The sequence below is a fragment of the Sylvia atricapilla genome, chromosome 1 (assembly GCF_009819655.1).
Source record: "Sylvia atricapilla isolate bSylAtr1 chromosome 1, bSylAtr1.pri, whole genome shotgun sequence".
Classification (NCBI taxonomy): domain Eukaryota; kingdom Metazoa; phylum Chordata; class Aves; order Passeriformes; family Sylviidae; genus Sylvia; species Sylvia atricapilla.
Genome location: NC_089140.1, coordinates 22,488,831 through 22,507,142, shown reverse-complemented (window position 1 = coordinate 22,507,142; position 18,312 = coordinate 22,488,831). Strand labels below are relative to the sequence as shown.

At 40.9% G+C, this 18,312-nt stretch overlaps 1 protein-coding gene across 2 annotated transcripts; it reads right to left on the bottom strand.

Annotated features, from left to right (window-relative positions):
* Positions 1 to 12,191: 12,191 nt before the first annotated feature.
* On the bottom strand, positions 12,192 to 18,074 carry CLDN12 (claudin 12). 2 transcript variants are annotated; one of them, XM_066317110.1, is made up of 3 exons: positions 17,977 to 18,074; positions 15,640 to 15,707; positions 12,192 to 13,600 (listed from the first exon to the last, which is right to left on the bottom strand). In XM_066317110.1, the coding sequence occupies exon 3, from the start codon at positions 13,576 to 13,578 to the stop codon at positions 12,841 to 12,843; it is 738 nt and encodes a 245-aa protein (XP_066173207.1). In that variant the 5' UTR covers positions 13,579 to 13,600; positions 15,640 to 15,707; positions 17,977 to 18,074; the 3' UTR covers positions 12,192 to 12,840. The 2 variants fall into 2 exon arrangements, with proteins under 2 accessions (XP_066173207.1, XP_066173217.1); XM_066317120.1 differs by lacking the exon at positions 17,977 to 18,074 and having other exon boundaries at positions 15,640 to 16,519.
* Positions 18,075 to 18,312: the final 238 nt, after the last annotated feature.

The following is an 18,312-nucleotide window of genomic DNA, read 5'->3' as shown; positions in this document are numbered from 1 at the left end:
GTTTCTCTGGATTTTTCTTAAAACTTTCTCATCTCCAGACAAATATATAGCTTTTGTTGTCTCAAGTCTCTTCCTCTCAACTGAACATCTGCTGGAGAAGGAAGGGGGAGACTTCAGAGACTGCCCTCTTCTCCTAAAAAGTTACATTTTAACTAGTGTTTTTAAAATATTGATTACTGTTTCAATTTTGTCAGCGCGAATGATACCTATTTATCACATAAAGAAAACTTGCCATGATCTTCCTTTTTTTAAAAGACCAGCGAGTGGTTTTTGCATGGTGACCCACCTCTCAGGGCCTTTGGGAAGAATTTTGCACTCTCAAGTGCCCAGGGCTATAGAGACCACCCAGATAAATCTTCAATATACAACACAAGAACAAAAGACAGACCTCAAACCCTCTGAGATGGCAGGGTAAGGGCACACAAGACATTTTAGGCATCCCAATGGCCCTAGATAGCTGTGGATAGGAACCAAATCGAGTCCTTAATGGCCAATGAAGTGACTTGCCCTGCTGTGACAGCCAGCCTTGGTTTAGTTAAACAATCCTACTGCTGAACTTCATTAGCTTCTCTGTGCCTTGTTCAGGAATGGAGAGTTTGATATTTGGCAATTAATAGCTGAAATACTGGTGTGGGTTTTGCTAGTGCTCAAAGATTGTGCTTCAAGCAGGAAGCAAACGCTCCTTCCAAGCATGGCATTGATAAAAATTGGGCCAGGAGACCAGCTCGCTTTAAATGCCTTTGTTAAAATTCAGCTTTTAAATGGGATGCTCGTGGGTCGCCTGCGCCGCCGCCGCTCCCTAGCCGATGAGTCACCACGGAGGAGGAGGTCGCTCCTGCTGCCGCTCGGGCTGCAGAGGCGGGGATCCAGCCTCACGGGAAACTCCCAAGGTCCTGCTTTTGGCTCGGAAAGTCCAGGGATGTCACTCTGGTCCAGTATCTTTCAAACTATGGCAAGATAGCAAGAATTAGTCACAGTTAGCCAAATACTTTCCCTACCGGATGGCATTGGTCCGGTGTCCAGGTGTTGCTTCGGCTCGTTGTTCTAGGACTTTGTCGATCCGAATCCCCCTTCCTCTTTAGTGAAGTATGCTGGGAGCCTGAGTGATTTCCATACAGGGCGGTGTTGGTGAGTGGACAGGCAGGCGGGGAGTTGTGAAGGTGAGGTTGAAACAATGTAACAAACAGGCTGGAATGACGAGGCGAAGGCGAGGTTGAAACAATGTAACGAACAGGCTGGAATGAGGCGAAGTAAGCGCCTTCACAGACAGGCAGGAACAACAGGGGCTTGACTTAACAAGAGAACATGGAGGGTTTAGGGGATAGGGGTATGCTATTTAAATTACAAAACTATGGAATTTACAAACCGGGAATATAAGGCGTTGGGGTAGAACTAGGATACAAATATTCTTACATCTTTTCTAAATAACAGGTTTAACATTTTCTAATTTATCTAAAACAACCACTAAACAGGATTTCTTGGACCTTTATTTCTCTCAGCATGGTTCAGTGAATAGTGACTCCAGCTGCTTGTGACCTCCCTTCTCAAACACTCCTCTTCTATTTGGACTAATTTTATTACTCTTGTGTAATAAGGCCATTCTTACTATAGAAAGTATTGCAATTGGTTTGTGGACATAGTGACAGCAGATCTGGGCTGTTTGAGAGGCTTTTGCAAATACATTTAAGCCTTAACAAGAAATAAGAGGAATGTTTTTTCACAGTGCTTGACCTTGCCATCCTATCTATTTTTAGATACCTGATTCACCTCATCTCGGAGATTAATCTCCCTAAAATCCTACATAGTGAGAGATTAGTAGCTCCAGGAAAAATTCAGATGGAATTAGGATAACTGTAGTATCTCTGGTGGCTTAGGCCAATGTGTAGAATTGAAAAGATCAAACCCAAGTAAGGTACCCTTCACTTAAATTTTCAACCTGTGCATTAAAAAGTTGTTTACATTTAATTTTATCTATGTTATCTTCAGATTTTTGCCAGCAGTACAAGAATCCCTGCTTCTTGGTTTTCAGTGATATTAGAAAGTAAAGCCAAAGTGTGGGTATAAGGCCATGTGGAGACAAAGATTTTTTTTTTTTTACCTGAGGTTAAATGTAGGAAAGGATTATTATGACTTCAGTGTGCTTCAGCTGGCAGAATCCTTGAATGGTTTGGGTTGGAAGGAGCCTTTAAAGGTCATCTAGTTCCCCCCCTCTGCAATGAGCAGGGACATCTGAAGACCGGGTTTTACCATGTGTTCAAGTATATAAATCTTTATTCTCTGAAAAGCTTTTTTTCTTGTTTCTTGAAGTCACTTGGAATGGGCTCTTAGGATAGCAGAGAGGCACAAGAGACAGACAGAGACTGCCAAAGATAAGGACCTGTTTACAAGTAATAATTCAATAGCTAGGGATGCATATGGCAGAGATGTATTAAGTCATGAAAGGCACAGAAAGAATGAACACAGAACGGCTTTTTTCTAATAGAAAACCTAGAGGGCACTGAACACAATTATCATGTCAAAGACTGAAAAAGCAGTTCTTAGAAGAAAATAAAGTGCCTTAAATTGTGAAACTCTGGATATTAAGGACATTAGAAGTCTAGATTAGGCTAAAAGTTTGGATTTTTTTTCCATAAATATGTCTGTTAACAGTTATTAAATACCCAGATACCTCTGGTTCAGAAAATCCCTGAACCACAGTTGGAGGCTGTATGCCATTGCTGAGGAAGATGCATTATATGATTGCTTTGGTCTGACATTCTTCCTTAGGCATCTGTTGTTGACTGTCATTTTGGGTGAGATACTGAGTTAAAAGTGCCCTTGAAATGACTTTACAGAGTTGTTCTTATTATTTATTCTTTTTAATTATGTCTGAGGCTAAATCCTTTAGCCTTTTTTTTTTTTTTTTAAATCCTAGTTTTGGATGGTTTTATGTATTCAGTGAAGAGTGACTTCTCATAAAACAGCTCAAATTCCAAGCTTTCCAGAGTTTGTAATTTTTCACTGAGCTGCTTCTAACACAGTTATGTTAGAGGAAGTATTTAGCTGGAGTCAAGTGGTAGAGGATGGGAAAATAGAATTTGCTGAGAGCTCTTCAGAAGCATGGATACATCCATTTTCTCAGATTTAGTTTTATTATTCTTTTTGGGGAAAAAAACATCATTAATATAATTTATGAACAGCTGTGGTAATTCTCTCACAATAACTATTCCTACAGTAATGAAACATGTTTTTTCTTGGTTAGGTAGCCACTCCCTCAACAGACATAAATTCCCAGGAAATGGAGTGTAGATGACAAGAAAAAGTGATCTAGCAAAGAACTGACTTTGGAACACGTAATATACATTAAGATTGCAAATAAAAATAAAATCTCAGAACTTAAACCAAATTTTGCTTATTTTGTAATTCCATATATATTTCAAATGAAAAGGATTCTTTTTCTTTTAGCTCTGTAGATTTCGCCTGGGGTTTTGAACAGTGTTTCTACTCATGCATTTTCAGCCTCACCTCTGGCCCCTTTGCCTCATCTCTGTCCCAGCTCCACTGTTGTGACAGAACAGGTGAATGAGCCATTCTCTGGGTATCTGAACAAGGAACAGATTGGGCTGACAGAATCTTGTCCTCTTTTTAAAGCTTGTTTATTTTCCATTATCACCAGCGCTGACAATCTCAAAGGTGATATATGGGTCACAAAGCCTGTGTGTGTTCAGTTGATTCCCTTAACGGCAGTATTACTTCATCACTGTGGTGGAGTTTACCCAGAGTGCCTGACTGCAATATGTGTAAATAATTCAGCTGATGAGTCAGAAAAGTGATTAGAATATCACTGGGTTTTTTTCTATGTTGGGCTTATAAACATAGACCCTGGTAAGAGACATTTTACTGCAGCAATACATTGTTCAAAAAGCTTTTTTTTTTTCGGTTTGTGACTGGCTGGAGCACAAATGTATCTTCAGGTTGCAATTTGGTTTGTAATTCGATCAGTGGTCCCACAAAAAGCAGTCTTGAATACTTGCTCTTGTGCCTGAAAAGCACTGTGGTACATGAAAAAAAACCAGTATCTGTAGTCCTACACAGAACTGATGCAACTGAAAGATAGTTTTTCAGTGAGATCAGTGATACTCTATGGGGTTCATTGAGCAGGGCACCAAATTCTTGTGCTGGCACAGCAGAGGAGGAATTGTACCCCAGGGGCCTCTGTTTGTTTGTTTTCTCAGTTGCAGGACTAGCTTAAATGTCTGTTGGCTTCATATAAAGGCTTCAGGGCGCTGTTGAAATCGTGTGAAAGGGTGTGTGTGAAATCTAGTACTTTCTTACAGTACTAAGTGATTTTATAACTACAGGGAGCAGATCTGCTGAATGAGGACATGCACCTTCATAGAGTCTTCCTTAAGAGTGTATTCAGATTTTAATAAAATGGTTTCTACAGCTATCTTCTTAAAAATATTAATAATACTATTTTACAGAGCAAGAAGTGCAACTATGAGTTCAGACTATTTCTCAAGGTCAGATACAAAAAATTAGATCTTCCAGGTGAATTTTTTGTATGGGAAGTACCATAAACAGGCTAACTTCAGTCCTGCAAATACACAGATAGCAGATATTTGCAGAGATCAGAACAGTGTGCTTTATTCAAGGTTTTTATGTGTTTGCTATAAATGCAACAGCCCAATTTCATCTTTCAGGAAAACCCTGGGATTAAACCAGAGATTGGCTGTTAAATAGTATTAATAAATTCAGACATGATCAGCTGAATACTGCTGGGACAGTTAAAGGAAGTCAGTGTTCTCAGCTGATGTGGACCTTTGCTGTCACGAAAGTAAGATTTGCACCCACAGTGAGTTTTTGCTTGCAAAGAGGTAGCCTAGAGGAGTATAAAGAGCAGTTCAGTGTCTCTGCTATGGGTGGTAGTAGCAGCTGACTTTCCTTGATTTTCATTGCACAAGTAACGACACACAATATTTTAGGGAATAAACACACTTTTCAGAAGAGTATCTGCATAATTACTCAATTATCTTGTGATTATACTGAGAGATAAAAATACTAGTCTCATCAAAAAAGACAAACAGTGAACATTCTTGCTTTCTGACCTACATGTTTTTCTGGCCTAAAGGTTTTTTTTGTTTTGGTTTGGTTTTTTGTTTTTTTTTGAAAGAAACAGTTGAGAATAGCTGTTCTGCAGAATAATTAATAGTACTCAATTCCAGTCAAATTGAATTATAGTCTATTGTTAGATTTATTGTAATGCTACTATGACCAAAATTACAAGCCAAGTGCTTCAAACTTATATTTCAAATTAAAATGCACTGCCAGTCAAATCTGGCAGTGCATCAACAGCTGTTAACATTTAGTCCTTCTTAATATTTCAAAAAAGAGAGAGTAATGAATTTTCTAATATATCATGTTCCAAACTGATCACTCCTAGCAGGGCTAATTAATTTATTTTGAAAAACATTGGACATATTTAGACAAAGACTAATTGTTAAAAACAGTATTTCTTCAATGCCAGCGCTGATTTGGTTTCTGGCTGAGCAGTGTTGCATAAAAAATGGACAGTGTTCAAGAAAAGTAGTCTCTGGGGCTTTGGTATAGGGTATTGCTCAGATCTCCCAGACAGGCTGGTTGGTTGCAGTCTGGGTAGTGACAAGAGTTGCTGGGTCAGGGGAAACTCCCTTAACTGCTTCTCTACTCAATTCTCTCATACCAGCTGGCTCCTGATCCTGTGTGACTACTTCAGCATGTGCATTATCCATTGTTGTAGAGTATTTTAAAATAAACATCATGCTGTATTAACTATGTGCAAAAAGACTGCCTGTGTGACCATGTCAGTATTTACAGGAACATTTTCTAAAATTTGCATGCATCCTACCTGCAAGCAATCCCATCAGTTCTGCAGCAGGAACTGCCAGGAGGGTCTGAAAGGGCCAGATTCTTCACCCAATAGGTTATGGGACAAATCTAGGTGTAGAAGTTTGTCTGGGAACCAGCAGGAGCTGCTTGGGAGGAACCCTCAGGACTGTCTGAATTCCTCACCTGAAAATCCCTTACAATAATTAGATCCTTTAATTGTGGAAGTGAGGAAGAGTCCAGTCTGTCACCTTGCCTTTGCTCAGCTGCGAGTCTCTTCTGTGCAGAGACTAGCCGAGGAATTCCTGGAGCATCCAGGGAGTTAGTAAGTTTGGGGCACTGAGTGTGCACACAGGGACACCCCTAAAACCCAGCTACACAACAATTACAAGTAAAGGACAGCTTGACTTTCATCCATACATCTCACACTAAACTTAGATACCAAAGCTCTTGCCAATTGAAAATCCTGCAGAACAGCATCCATCCAGCTGTGAAATAAGATAGGCAGCTCATGATTTCCTGTGGGTCTGTCTTGAGGTTTAACCAGGCACAGGCTTTTCCTGGGAACATGGATATAATGCCATGCAGATCATGCTGTTTAAAATTGCTCTTGCTCTCTTGAGAAATCTGTTTCCAAGATTCTGCTCTTTTTCCCAGAATGAATTAATGTATTTATACTTAATTGCCTGTTTTGTATTTATCACTGGCTTTTCTGTATTAAGTCTTGCCTCAGTCATAGCTTGGCAAGACAGACATTGTAGTGCTACAGTCACCTGGGGTAAGGCAAACGGGAGAGCCTCAAAACAACCACCCAACAAAAGAAGGGTTCTGTTGCATTCCAAAAATTACTAACTCCACTTGATTTCAGCTATTGGTTTAGGAAACTGACAGATAATATCCTTTGGATGTTATTTCCCGGGACTTCTCTAACATTTGAAAGTCTTCTGTTGTCAAAAACTGGCAAAAATCAGCTAACATTTTAATGCCAAAGTATGGGATAATTATTTTCCCACACAGCTGCTCTTATTTAGTCCATTTTCTAAACTGCGAGGGGACCAGACTTTCTCTTGGCATTTCACAGTCTATATCATATGAGTTAACAGACTTTTTCAGTTGGACATTGGATCTTCTCCTTAATACTGTGTATTTTCTGGCTTGTCAGTACTTCCACTTTTCCCTGCTGCAGACCTGGACTTGGTTCAGAATGCCATATAACTATGCAAGAACTAGCACTGTGATCTCATATATCTCTGTTCTGACTATTTTCAATATGAAGTGCTAATATAATTTGCTTCTTGGATCAACTTAGGTAATTCAAGAATCCTAATACCAAAACATCCTGCTGTGGCTTTAGTCTATCTTCCTCCCTCCATCACTTTAATTCAGACCAAGTAAGAAATAGTACCTGTATCTAACTATTGTCCAGGAATTTTGTGCAATACCAGTGCAACACAGAAAAGGAATCCCTTCTTCTGTCATATGCAATATAAAATTCCCAACCTTATTTAAAAATCGTAATGTATCATTCCAGCAAAAATCCCCGGATTGCCTCATCTTGAATTTTGATCGTAGCAAGTACTCATATCTTGCTCCTTTGACAAAATTAAGATGCAGAGAAGATACTGTTGATTACCCTGCTTAGTTTCACAATATATACTCACCTGGGTTAACCAAAGCAGACAACTACTGTTTAAGAGAGTTGTAGCTTTACAAATGATCCCATGAACACAGCATCCTGTCCAAATCACCTTGCTTGTGCTACTGAACTGTGATGCTGGGAATCTGGGAGTTCACATATGTCTGCCTTTACATTTCAGACATTTTCAACACAACATACCTGTGCCAATGGAAAGGGAAATCCTACCTTCTCCTACATTCTCCCTTATGTCCAGCCAGAGTTGTGCACTTTGGACAAGTGATAAGAGTGATATTGCTAATTTACAATAATGTTCAAGCAAATCTAGGCTTATGTTATCTTTGGCAGATCATACAGGAGCTTCTGCAGCCCCTTATGCCATCTCTGGGGCCTTACAAAAATAGGGAGATGTCACTTGAGATACTGTCTTGTAAAAAATGGTTTCTGGGGGGCTGCCGTGGACTCCTGGACCCAGAAAACTGACTTGCCTATGCTAGGAAAGCAGGAGAAAGATCCTGAAATTCTTTAGGGAATGAAGCCATCAATGAAACAAAGATAATTGTACAGAAAGGCTATTAGAAGAAAAGGACAATTTTCTAGGGACAGAAACTGTCAAAGGCAACCTTTCTTCTCTAGAAATGGTAATCTACTTGGTTGACTGGAGAGACAAACAGCTGCAGGGTTTTAGTACTTTTGTATGCACACACAAGAAGCTCAGAGGCATATCTAATCAAATCATGTTGTTTTCATTTTATGTCTAATTTAAAGACCTTTTTGAGTTCCTTTAGTGAGTTTCAAACCAAAAACTGTTTATGATGTGTTTGAATCTTACTGTGAGTAGTGAAATTCACTCTGAGGAAATTCTGTTCTGCCAAGTGTTCAAGATCTTCTATAGCAGCTCTAAGTAGATTAGTGCTCAGAAAGAATTACAGCTCCCAGAGGACTTCTCAAGTGAGGCACGCAGGCATCATCCACCAAGATCGGTGGTTCTCAGGCTTCTCATAATGCCTTGGCTAATTAAGGTGCAGCTACACAGCTTTTGAAAGTCGACATGCAGACTCACTGGGACTGCTGCAGCTTAATGAACGATGGAACAAAAAACTTACAGGAAAGCTTATGCTGCTTCTGAGGTGCACTACTGCTCAGCAGGTACATGAAGGGATAAGTAACATTACACACCTGATGAACCACACCTGTGAACTCAAGTCCTGTGAAAAGAAGAAGGGAAAAAACTGCCAAGATATTTGTTTCCAATGAGCACAAATCGGTGGTGTAGGTTGTTTGTTTGTTTGTTGTTTTTTTAAATTTTGATATAAAAAGAATGAGTTACTCCCACATTTTGGTAGAAACTGAGTTCTCTGCATCCCAGTATTCACACCAACATCCAACCAGCCCCTAGGTTTATACCAGCTCACAGAAAGAGGAGGCCTGTCTGAAAGTGACAGCAAAGGAGGAAATAAACTCACTAAAGCAGATTGTAAAGTCATTTTTACACTCCCTCAAATGAATTGTGGTACTGACAACTGCTTTTTACTGTGCCTACTCCACAAGAACTGTTCTCTTACAAACTATTTCCCAAAACAGATAAAAACCCAATCTCCTAGAATGCCAGTTGAGAAGACTAGAAATCCTGAAGAATTACCAGCAAGTCTCACTCTATTCTGTCAAATAATTCAAACGTTCAGTTGTGAAATTAATCAATGGTATCAGCATTTTTAATACTCAAAGAGTTTTTGTATTTCACCCTTTAACAATGGGGAAAGGCTCAGACCTGAGTCACCCCAATGCTGCTGAGCTGCAGCAGCCAGGAGCAGCACACAACAGAGGTGAAGCATCAGGAACCACTACCATCCTTCTGGACAAGTCCCTGGGACACCCAAGTGACTTTCACAGGCAGCGTATTCTCCAGCTGACAGCACATCCTGCACAGCAGATGGGAGGGCAGGACTTTGACTCCTTGGTTTGGCGTTTTGTGATGCTTATAAAAATTATTTTGTTTCATTCAAAGCAGGAATCCTATAAAATTAGGCAGCTAAAATGCAGTATGCCCATTTCAAATCTCTTAACGCATCTGAAATAGTCTCGTGATCAATACTGAAAGGTAAAGTCTTTCATATTCTAGTACCAACTGTTTTCACCAAATTAATCAAAATAAACCACATCTGTGTGAGAGTCTTTTATTAAAAATACATATCTTCCGTTTCACATAAAAAGAACCAACACTTAACACAATTTATAGAAGTTGGACAGGAACTACTTGAAAAAATACAGGTTCCTGTAATCCCAGAGCACCCAAACTTTACTGCACAAGCCACAGATTAAAATATTTCTGTTCAAGGCCCCAAGTGCTTGTTCTGCACACAGCAGTGCCCAGGAAGGTGCAGCTGGTCAGACACAGGGGTGCTAACTGCTCCCCAGAGGCTGTTCCCCGGCAGACACACCTGCAGGATACAAGTGCCCTCTCCCAAGCCAGGGAGGCCTGTCGCTCCCCAGCCCTGGTGCTGGGTGCCATGGCAACCTTAGCAAAAAAAAAGTTGGAGTGGCACTCAAGTCACGTATCACAGGTTGGCCATGTCTTTCTGTAACAAAGGAAATACAGCACACCACTTCCAGGTAATTTCACTTAGGACCCAGCAGAAACATATTAACAGCATTGATGAAAGAAAACCAGCCATGCTTCAGTGACAGAACATGATCCAACAGTCTTCTTGCTAACTACAATCTACGCTGGAATCCATTATCTTCTGGAGCCCCACTTTTCAAAACTCATTCATCTCTGACTTTTGCAAAGACACAACTTCCAAAGCAACAAGTTATCAGCTCAGGCAGCAGCAAATACTAATTAAAAGTTCTGTGCATAAAAATCAAAGTCAGAATACAAAAGAGCTGTCAGAGGCATCTGCTATTAAAGTGCACAGAAAACAACACTGGCTAAACTTATATTCTGGTGGAAAGCAACGGTTTGCCAGGCTGTCATTCTTGTTCTGGAGATGCTGCAAATTCAACTCCTTTTTAAGTCACTTAGAGACATATTCATCAGCTCTTAAAAATTATCAAAATGCTTTGCAAATTCAAGCTCAAAGAGCATATCAGACGCTGACTGTAATGTTTACTGGCCAACTCATAACTGAAGCAAGGCACAAAGAAGAAAAGACACTGAAGTGATGCGGAAGCAAGACAACATTAAATCACAAACCAGTGGCCCCTCTGCTTTGACCTTACAAGGCATGAAAGGATACAGGCAGCTAAACCAGCATCAGTTGGACAACCAGACTAATAGTAAAGCAAAGTTCAGTTTAGAAGAAAAAAAACCTGTCTTGCATATAATTACATGTGCTCTAATCCCATGCAAGTCATGATATGATTTAAAAAAGATACTTTATACTCTCATACCTTGTAAACCTAAGAGAGTATTAAACTCATGTTTAGGCCTTTAGAGGCATAGCTCCTTCCATATTCTTTATTGTTTACAGTGTTAATTCCTTAAAACTGCTGTTTAATCAAGCTCTGTATTCAAGGCCTGTCACTTTACTGACTATGCTGGGAATTATAATAGAGATCAGCTTCCTCCCTCGGTTCACTGAAGTCTGAGATCTGTCAGCTAAAACACAATCCTTCTTAACATAGTGTTATTTCACAGATTTTAGCACAAAAGATTTGCCCAGAACAGTACTTGTTTCTATTTCTAACACCTGGAGGAGGAAACAAAATCATTTTCAGGACCTCGGATTAATTTTCAGAACTGGAATTAAAGAATTTGATTTGATTTTTTTAGGAAAACAAATTTATTCTGGGATTAATGAAATGCAAATACCGAAGCTCCAGAATGCCATCAATCAAAACAACTTCCCTTACTGGGATGACATCTTAAACACAAGATCTCAATTTACCAAAACCTGAGAGAATCAAATGCTTGTCTTAATTATAGCACTCTTCAACTCACTGTCATCAATTTTTCAAGTAATGTCAAAACCCATATTGAAGAGCTTTGATCCTTAGGCTTCACCTGCTGCTCTGAATTTTAGAAGGCAAGAAGTGATTTAAAGACATCCCAGGCTGGGAATTTACAATCCCTCTTCATCCTTGTAGAGCTACAATGTGAAGCTTACAAGTTACTCAAAACTTTATTTTACGGAAAATAGGAATAGGAAACTTTCTGCATTTATGAGGTGGCAGCATGGGAAATCACTGAATTTTAAAATAGCTGAATTTGAAAGGTGTTAAAAGAACAAGGCTGAAAAGGTTAAGTCTTAATCAGTGAATGAAATAAGCTACAGTATGAAAAGTTCATCAGCCATAATGATCAACTCTGAAAAAAACACAAGCTCATTGTTCCTTGTATACACACTTTTAAAAAAACATCTAGATTAAAAAAATCTCTCCCTAGGGTTGTAAGTCCCTTTTCAGAGAGGTGTTTCAAAAGAATCTTTCATAGTCTTCAGTATTCTTTATGATTTTCCTACCCTTTTTGCAGTGACATTTCTCTCCAGAACTGAATATTTTATACCTTACTTGAAACTCAACTTTTAAGCAGGCCTTAAAATAAAACATTCAACGTTCTAACCACAATCTTAAAATACTAGTGTTTTTGTTTTAATCACAAAATAGATCTAGTGAATTTGCTAACTTAGTAAAAAATAGACTAGAAACAAAATTCACAAAAGATTTCTAGCCTCCAGTAATTCACAAAATGCTATTACAGCACAGAACGTTCTTAGTTAAATCCGTTTTATTCCTTCTGATAGCTACTTTGAAAGTAACGGGTAATTTGGCACTAATTCTGTTTCAGAAGTTCCTAAGCAGGTATCCGTTTGTGTGTACAGTGAAAACCAAAGAACAGTGCATGGAACTGAACTAGTTTGCCAAATACCCTTTTCGGACATCACATATTACAATATGTGAGTCTGGATGAACAAGAAACTCAAGTGAATCCCCTACACCCAGCTCCATTACCTGCATCTGGACAATACATGGGTGGAAGGGTCTCACAATGAGATCGGAATCCAGGAATAGCTTATCAAATTTCAAAGAGGTTCAAACCTGCTTTAACATCAGTAAGCAAAAGGATGGGTGCATACAATTGTTAGTGTACTGTTCCAACATTAGCAGCAACTTTGACTGTAGTGAGCTCAGAGTCAAAAAAACAAAGAAGAAGAAAGTAAAAAGGAAAGGTGCTCAGGAAGTAAAAAACAGACCAGAACAGCAACAGACTTGCTGAACTTGGGCCTCCACGGCTTTGCGCCCTGGCAAACTTAACCTGGCAAAAGATTATGCTCAGTGCAGGGCAGCACAGAGAATCAAGCCTGCAATTTTCATGGCTTGAACGAGCACAAGAACTTGGCTTCCAACGCTTTGTCTCCTTAAGATGAATGTGTCACAACAGGAATGTCGATTTCTACGGGAGAGAGGCGAGAACGTGCGGAGTAGGGCTGAGAGGCATAGCTGTGCATGCTGGGGGCGTGGGAATACAAGGGCTGCCAGAAAGGAGAAGGGAGGCTTTTGCATGCACAGTACCACAGGAACAGCAGGATGGAAGTGAAAAACAGACCGCCAGCACTGGCAATGGCAATGAACACCGAGATGTCAAAGCTGAAGACGGGCTCGTATTTTCTGTTCAGATAATTGTTATAAAAAATGACCCAGATGGACGGAGTGAGACAAATGGCACAGGCAAGCAGGAACAAGAGGCCGGCCACGAGGTGGCAGCCCGCACTGTTTACCAGGCACTTGGCCAGTTTGACGTTTGGCACAGTGGATACAAAGGCTGTGTTACACATGCCAATCATGCAGAGGAACAGAGCTGAGACAGCAGTAAACATACTGAGAGGGAGTGCAAACTGAAGAACACGCAGATCCAGCTGATCGACAGCTGTGTACCACTGCGGGTCATAGATCACACAGTCTCTGCTCCCATCAAAGCGTGCACATTTAATCCAGAGTCCAGTGTAAACGGTCACATTCCTCTCATTCTTGTTGTATGTGTACAGTCTCATCTGCCTCCAGTTGGGAAGCAGAACTGCTGCAAGGAGCCCAGCTACTGACGCTGTTCCACTGAGGAAGGCCAGTACGGTCGCTGCGTGAACATCCCGGCAGCCCATATTTGCCCACAAAAGTTGTTTCCTGCAATTAAAAAGAAAAATATAAAAGAAAACCACGGACACAGGACTAACTACAGTTGATTTGTGCCAGGTTAAAAAACTTAGGTGACAGCTGGTAGGCACTAACTCTGCGGCACCCTCTTTGTCTAACACACTTAAGACAGTGGTAACATCACCACATTCAAACTTTAATGAAATGTCAGGTTATTTCACAGACTGTTACTACTTCTCAGCTGACAGACTGCAAAAGTCGCTGTGTTCAAGATAAAAAGAAGCACATTTGAACGTCAGTCTACACAGTCACGATTTAAGTTCACCTGTCCTCAACTGGCAGCTCCCTGTCTTTAGCCCAGATACAGTATCAGTCTGCACACTCAGCCCTACCCTGCTGCTGCATGAGTAAAAGGGAGTTGCTTAAAATCTACATCATTAGACTGGCAAGGAACGCATATACAGGCAGTTCTACACATTTTATACAGGCCAAACTGTTGACAAGAGCTGTGAGAGTGGCGGAGGCTCTGCTGAGTAATTTACTATGAATTTTTCAACAGCAGCTAACAGTTCTGCCACACTACTCCTGTCTTTCAGGATTAACTGTCCAAGCACACAAACAATTAGAGAAAGCAGATGGTTTTTCATCTTTCACATTTTCCACTTCAGAGCCAAGTGTTAATACTGCTTCCTTTTCAATACAACCACTGCCTGCACACCTACTATAGCCTTTTGCTTGCAGAGATGCTGAGAAAGTCTCAATGATGGGTCTTTACAAACAAACACTAATAAAAAAAAGACTCAATTCAAGTTATCCCTTCTCTGCATGCCCAAGATATTTTGAAGAAGTCTAATAATATAGGCACTGAGCACTTACCCCAGAGTCTACCTGAAGATGGACACTAAAAATTACAGTAGCCAAAAATTAACAGATACTTTGCAAATTCTCACTGAGTGCCATTGAGTTGTAAACTTCTCCTGAAATTTATTCCAAATTATTATACAGCATTGTGCATATTTGTCAAATGTCCAAAGTCATAAACCAATTCCTTAAGTACCAGAAGTTCTGCTTAATGCAAATACAAGTAACTGAGTATCTGTATCACACAAAGGTTATAGACATGGTTGCAAACAAAAAAGCAACTGTATCTGATCCCTCACCCTCCTTTTGTACCTGCAAACATCCAATGACCAGGGAGCTCCAGTTTTCAGATAAGGAATTCCCATGTATACTGGAAACACACTAAAAGCATTACCAAGCCACACAGTTTGCCAGCATTCTACTGATTTACAAATAAATGAAGTTCAATTTGTTTCCTAAGAAACCATTAGGCAATTATTTTATGCCATGTAACCCTGAAGAACTGCACTGGAATATGGACACTATTTAAGTGCTGATCACAGTCTTCTAAAGAAGCACTCTGGAAAGAAATAATGACAACCATATTTATGCTAAAAACTACCTTAGTTGTCAAAAAGACAGCATTGTACCGTTGCTAAGGACAGCTGAGCGTGGGCAAGCTTCTCTCCCATGGCAGTCAACTTTTCCGATGGCGGGTCATTAACAGGATAGCCCCTGGCTAGGGTGACCAGAGGAATATTTCCATCAGGATTATTTTAATATGATGCCTAACCCCAGCCTTGGTAAGGTCAAAACAACCAACCTGCAAGGAAATGGAACTATAGCAAATGAACTTCAGGGGTAAATCTAATGTAGCATCAAATTTTGTCCTCCTCAAGCTCAATGCTTTTGCTCTTCCATAAAGAACTTGCCTTTACCTGGATAAAACTTCCATGCAGACAGGGCATACTCCAAGACAGAGCTATATGTGAACCAGCTGGAATAAACACATGACTGACCATTTTCAGAAGCCTGCTATTTCTGAAAATTCATTTGCAGTAGTAGATTACTGCAAATAGGCAAGTTACCCACCATCCCTTCCACCAGGGAAGACCTATCCCATCTTGCACATACTGCTGGTTTTATGACTGTAATTATAGCTTCAGCTCCCCAATGAAGACAGTAACAAAACAGGTGTTGTCTTAATTAGACAGCTTCAGTGTACTTACCAACACTGTCCTCAAATCAAGAGAAACCTTAGCAACTTCTCTAAGTAGAAAAGAAGGTGTTACTGGATCTAAGAAAAAGAACAAAGAAAGAGTCAACATCCCATTTGTTTAATGCAATTTCAGCAACAGCATTTACACTGCAATTCAGGAATTAGGAATATCAGCTATGTTTGCATTAGTCCAACACCATCACCTTCTACAATTTCCTCTTATTTAAAAAACAAAACTCAAACTACTCTTTCTTTTTTCTTTCTTCAATTTTTCCCCAGATCTTATTCTCTATCTATTCATCTCAAAAGATAAGAGTGGAAAAAACAGCTTTTCTTATGAGTGTTCCAAGACACAGAGTTTGCATCCTGCATTTTACATTTTTAGCAAAAAATCCATGAGAAGTCATACAGAATGATTACTGCAGATGTTAGGTTCAAGGCTGCACCTAAACAGTGCAGTGAGGAAAGGGTGCAATGATTATTTAATGTCAGAATACAAAGCTCAAGCTCTAAATTGTTTATATATCTTGCGGGTCTCTGCTCCTTCCTGCCTTCCACACAAAGGTTTCAAGGAAATTGGAGAATAACAGGAAACATTGGTAATGCCTTTTTAGTGGCTGTCCAGCTTTTACAGAGGAAAAAATCCTCTTGTGGATTTTCTACACCCACATCTAAGTCCCAAGATCAAATCTGCGGGTCATAACAGGTAAATCACTTTACTACTGGACAGCATCAGAGCTCCAAGTATGTCAGTATGCAACTGTTAAAGGTTACAACCTAAAGGTGAGTTTGTTGGGTTAACATGTGCAAAGACAGAGTTTATTCTAAACTACCCATGTCAAACGCTGAAATATTATAAAATTCCTACATGAATAGGCTCCATCACCTTAAAAAAATCAAAGATTCAAAAATCGAACTATTTAAGCAAGAAAGAGACTTTACAACAGTCATGAACCCTGACTTTTTCACTAAACGAGAAAGAGGGCTTCAGTTTTGGAAACTCATTAATATGAATATAAGACACATATAAGACATATAAGAAATGCAGTTGCACAGCTTGGAGCAGCAGCTTTTGTTCACTAACATTACAGATGAATTTTCAAGCTTTCTGTGCACTTTGCAGCTAAAGCCAAGATAAACACACAGACGTCCCTCTGCAGGTTCACACCCATGAACAGCCACATCATCAACATAATTAAGCAGAAAATTAGTACAGGCAAACAAAGTAGACAAAGGGAGCTGTGCCTAGCCCAGGAGTACCTCCCATTAAATGATGAAACCTGTGTTGTAATAAACAGATCCAAATCGGCTATGGAATACTCCCCAATACCCAACTCATTTCTGTAGCCATGGAGTTTCTTTTGGTTTTCTCTTCCTCTCTTTAGTCCATCTGATTTTATTGTCTATCCCTAGTGGTGTTGAACAACTAGGCACCTCAGCCACTTCTCAACTAGCTGTCCAAGGGAAGAAAGCACACTTTGGCCAGATACAACGCTGCCTTGCTTTAGATTCTTGACTTCAGCTTCTTCTGTCCCAAGGATTTTAAAGCTGCACTGTGTGAGTTTCTTATACCAAACGATCCACAGAAGTTACCAGCCCTAATAGCACCCCTTAACAGAGACACATTTTACCCCCTATTCATGTTGCGATTTTGGATGAATCTGGTTAAAAACTGGTAAATCATTACAGGGCCATAACATTCAAAAAATGAAAGAAAGACGACAAAAAGGACATTTACTACAGACATAATTCCGAAATGAGCAAATCCTGTTCTGTTCCCTGGCATGGCCTTGAAAAGACCATGGTCTGGGAAGCATCACTGTTTTGTAAAGCCCTGTAGGAGAGAAGTCACAGTACAATTTATAAACAGACGTTTGTCTAACTATCCACAAGAGCATGAGCAGTTTAAATTTTTTATGAGTTTTGGGTAACTGACCACCAGAAACTGGAGGCCTAAAGCTCGCCAGTTTCAAGGGGCTGGTTCACAACCAGTGCCAGCACTCTTTTTTATTTATTTTTTTTTTAATCCTAGGAATCAATCATGCAGTTCCACGTTCTACGAAACTCCTTTTAAAATTAAATATCCATGTATCGGGTTAGAATGAACGATCCTAGCTAACAAATTAAGACTTCCAAGAAAAACTTGGAGCACGAGTAATTATTTTCCCGACCGGATCGGAAAGAGCAGCCGACGCACGGAGAGAAGACACAGCGTTCCCCCGGGTGCACCGCCGGCCCCCGCCCGCGACAGCGCTCCGCGCCAGCCGCACTGCGATCCCGGCGTCGCGGGGGAAGCGGGAATTGCGGCAGGGCCCGGGCTGGCGGCGCCGGGGCCGTGCCCGCTCACCTTGCCGCCGCGCAGAGGAGGCGCCATGGCCGCCGCTCCGGCCGCGGAGCCGCCGCGCTGGGGGAGGCCGCGCGGGGCCTTGTGGGGCGGGGCGGCGGCGCAGGCGCAGTGCGGGCACGCCTGGCGCACCGCGGCGCCCCCGCAGCCGCCCGCCCCGGGCTGTGCTCGTACAGCGGCGGGGAGCCCGCCAGCCCCGGCCGAAAACGCCGATGCTCTAAAACTCGCCCCTCCGATAAGGCAGCTGGCCGCAGGTCGGAGGAACCTGACTGGGCAGGCGGCTCCGGCCCACGGGGGGACAGCTCCAGTCAGGCCGTGCTGCCTCTTAGTCCAAACACA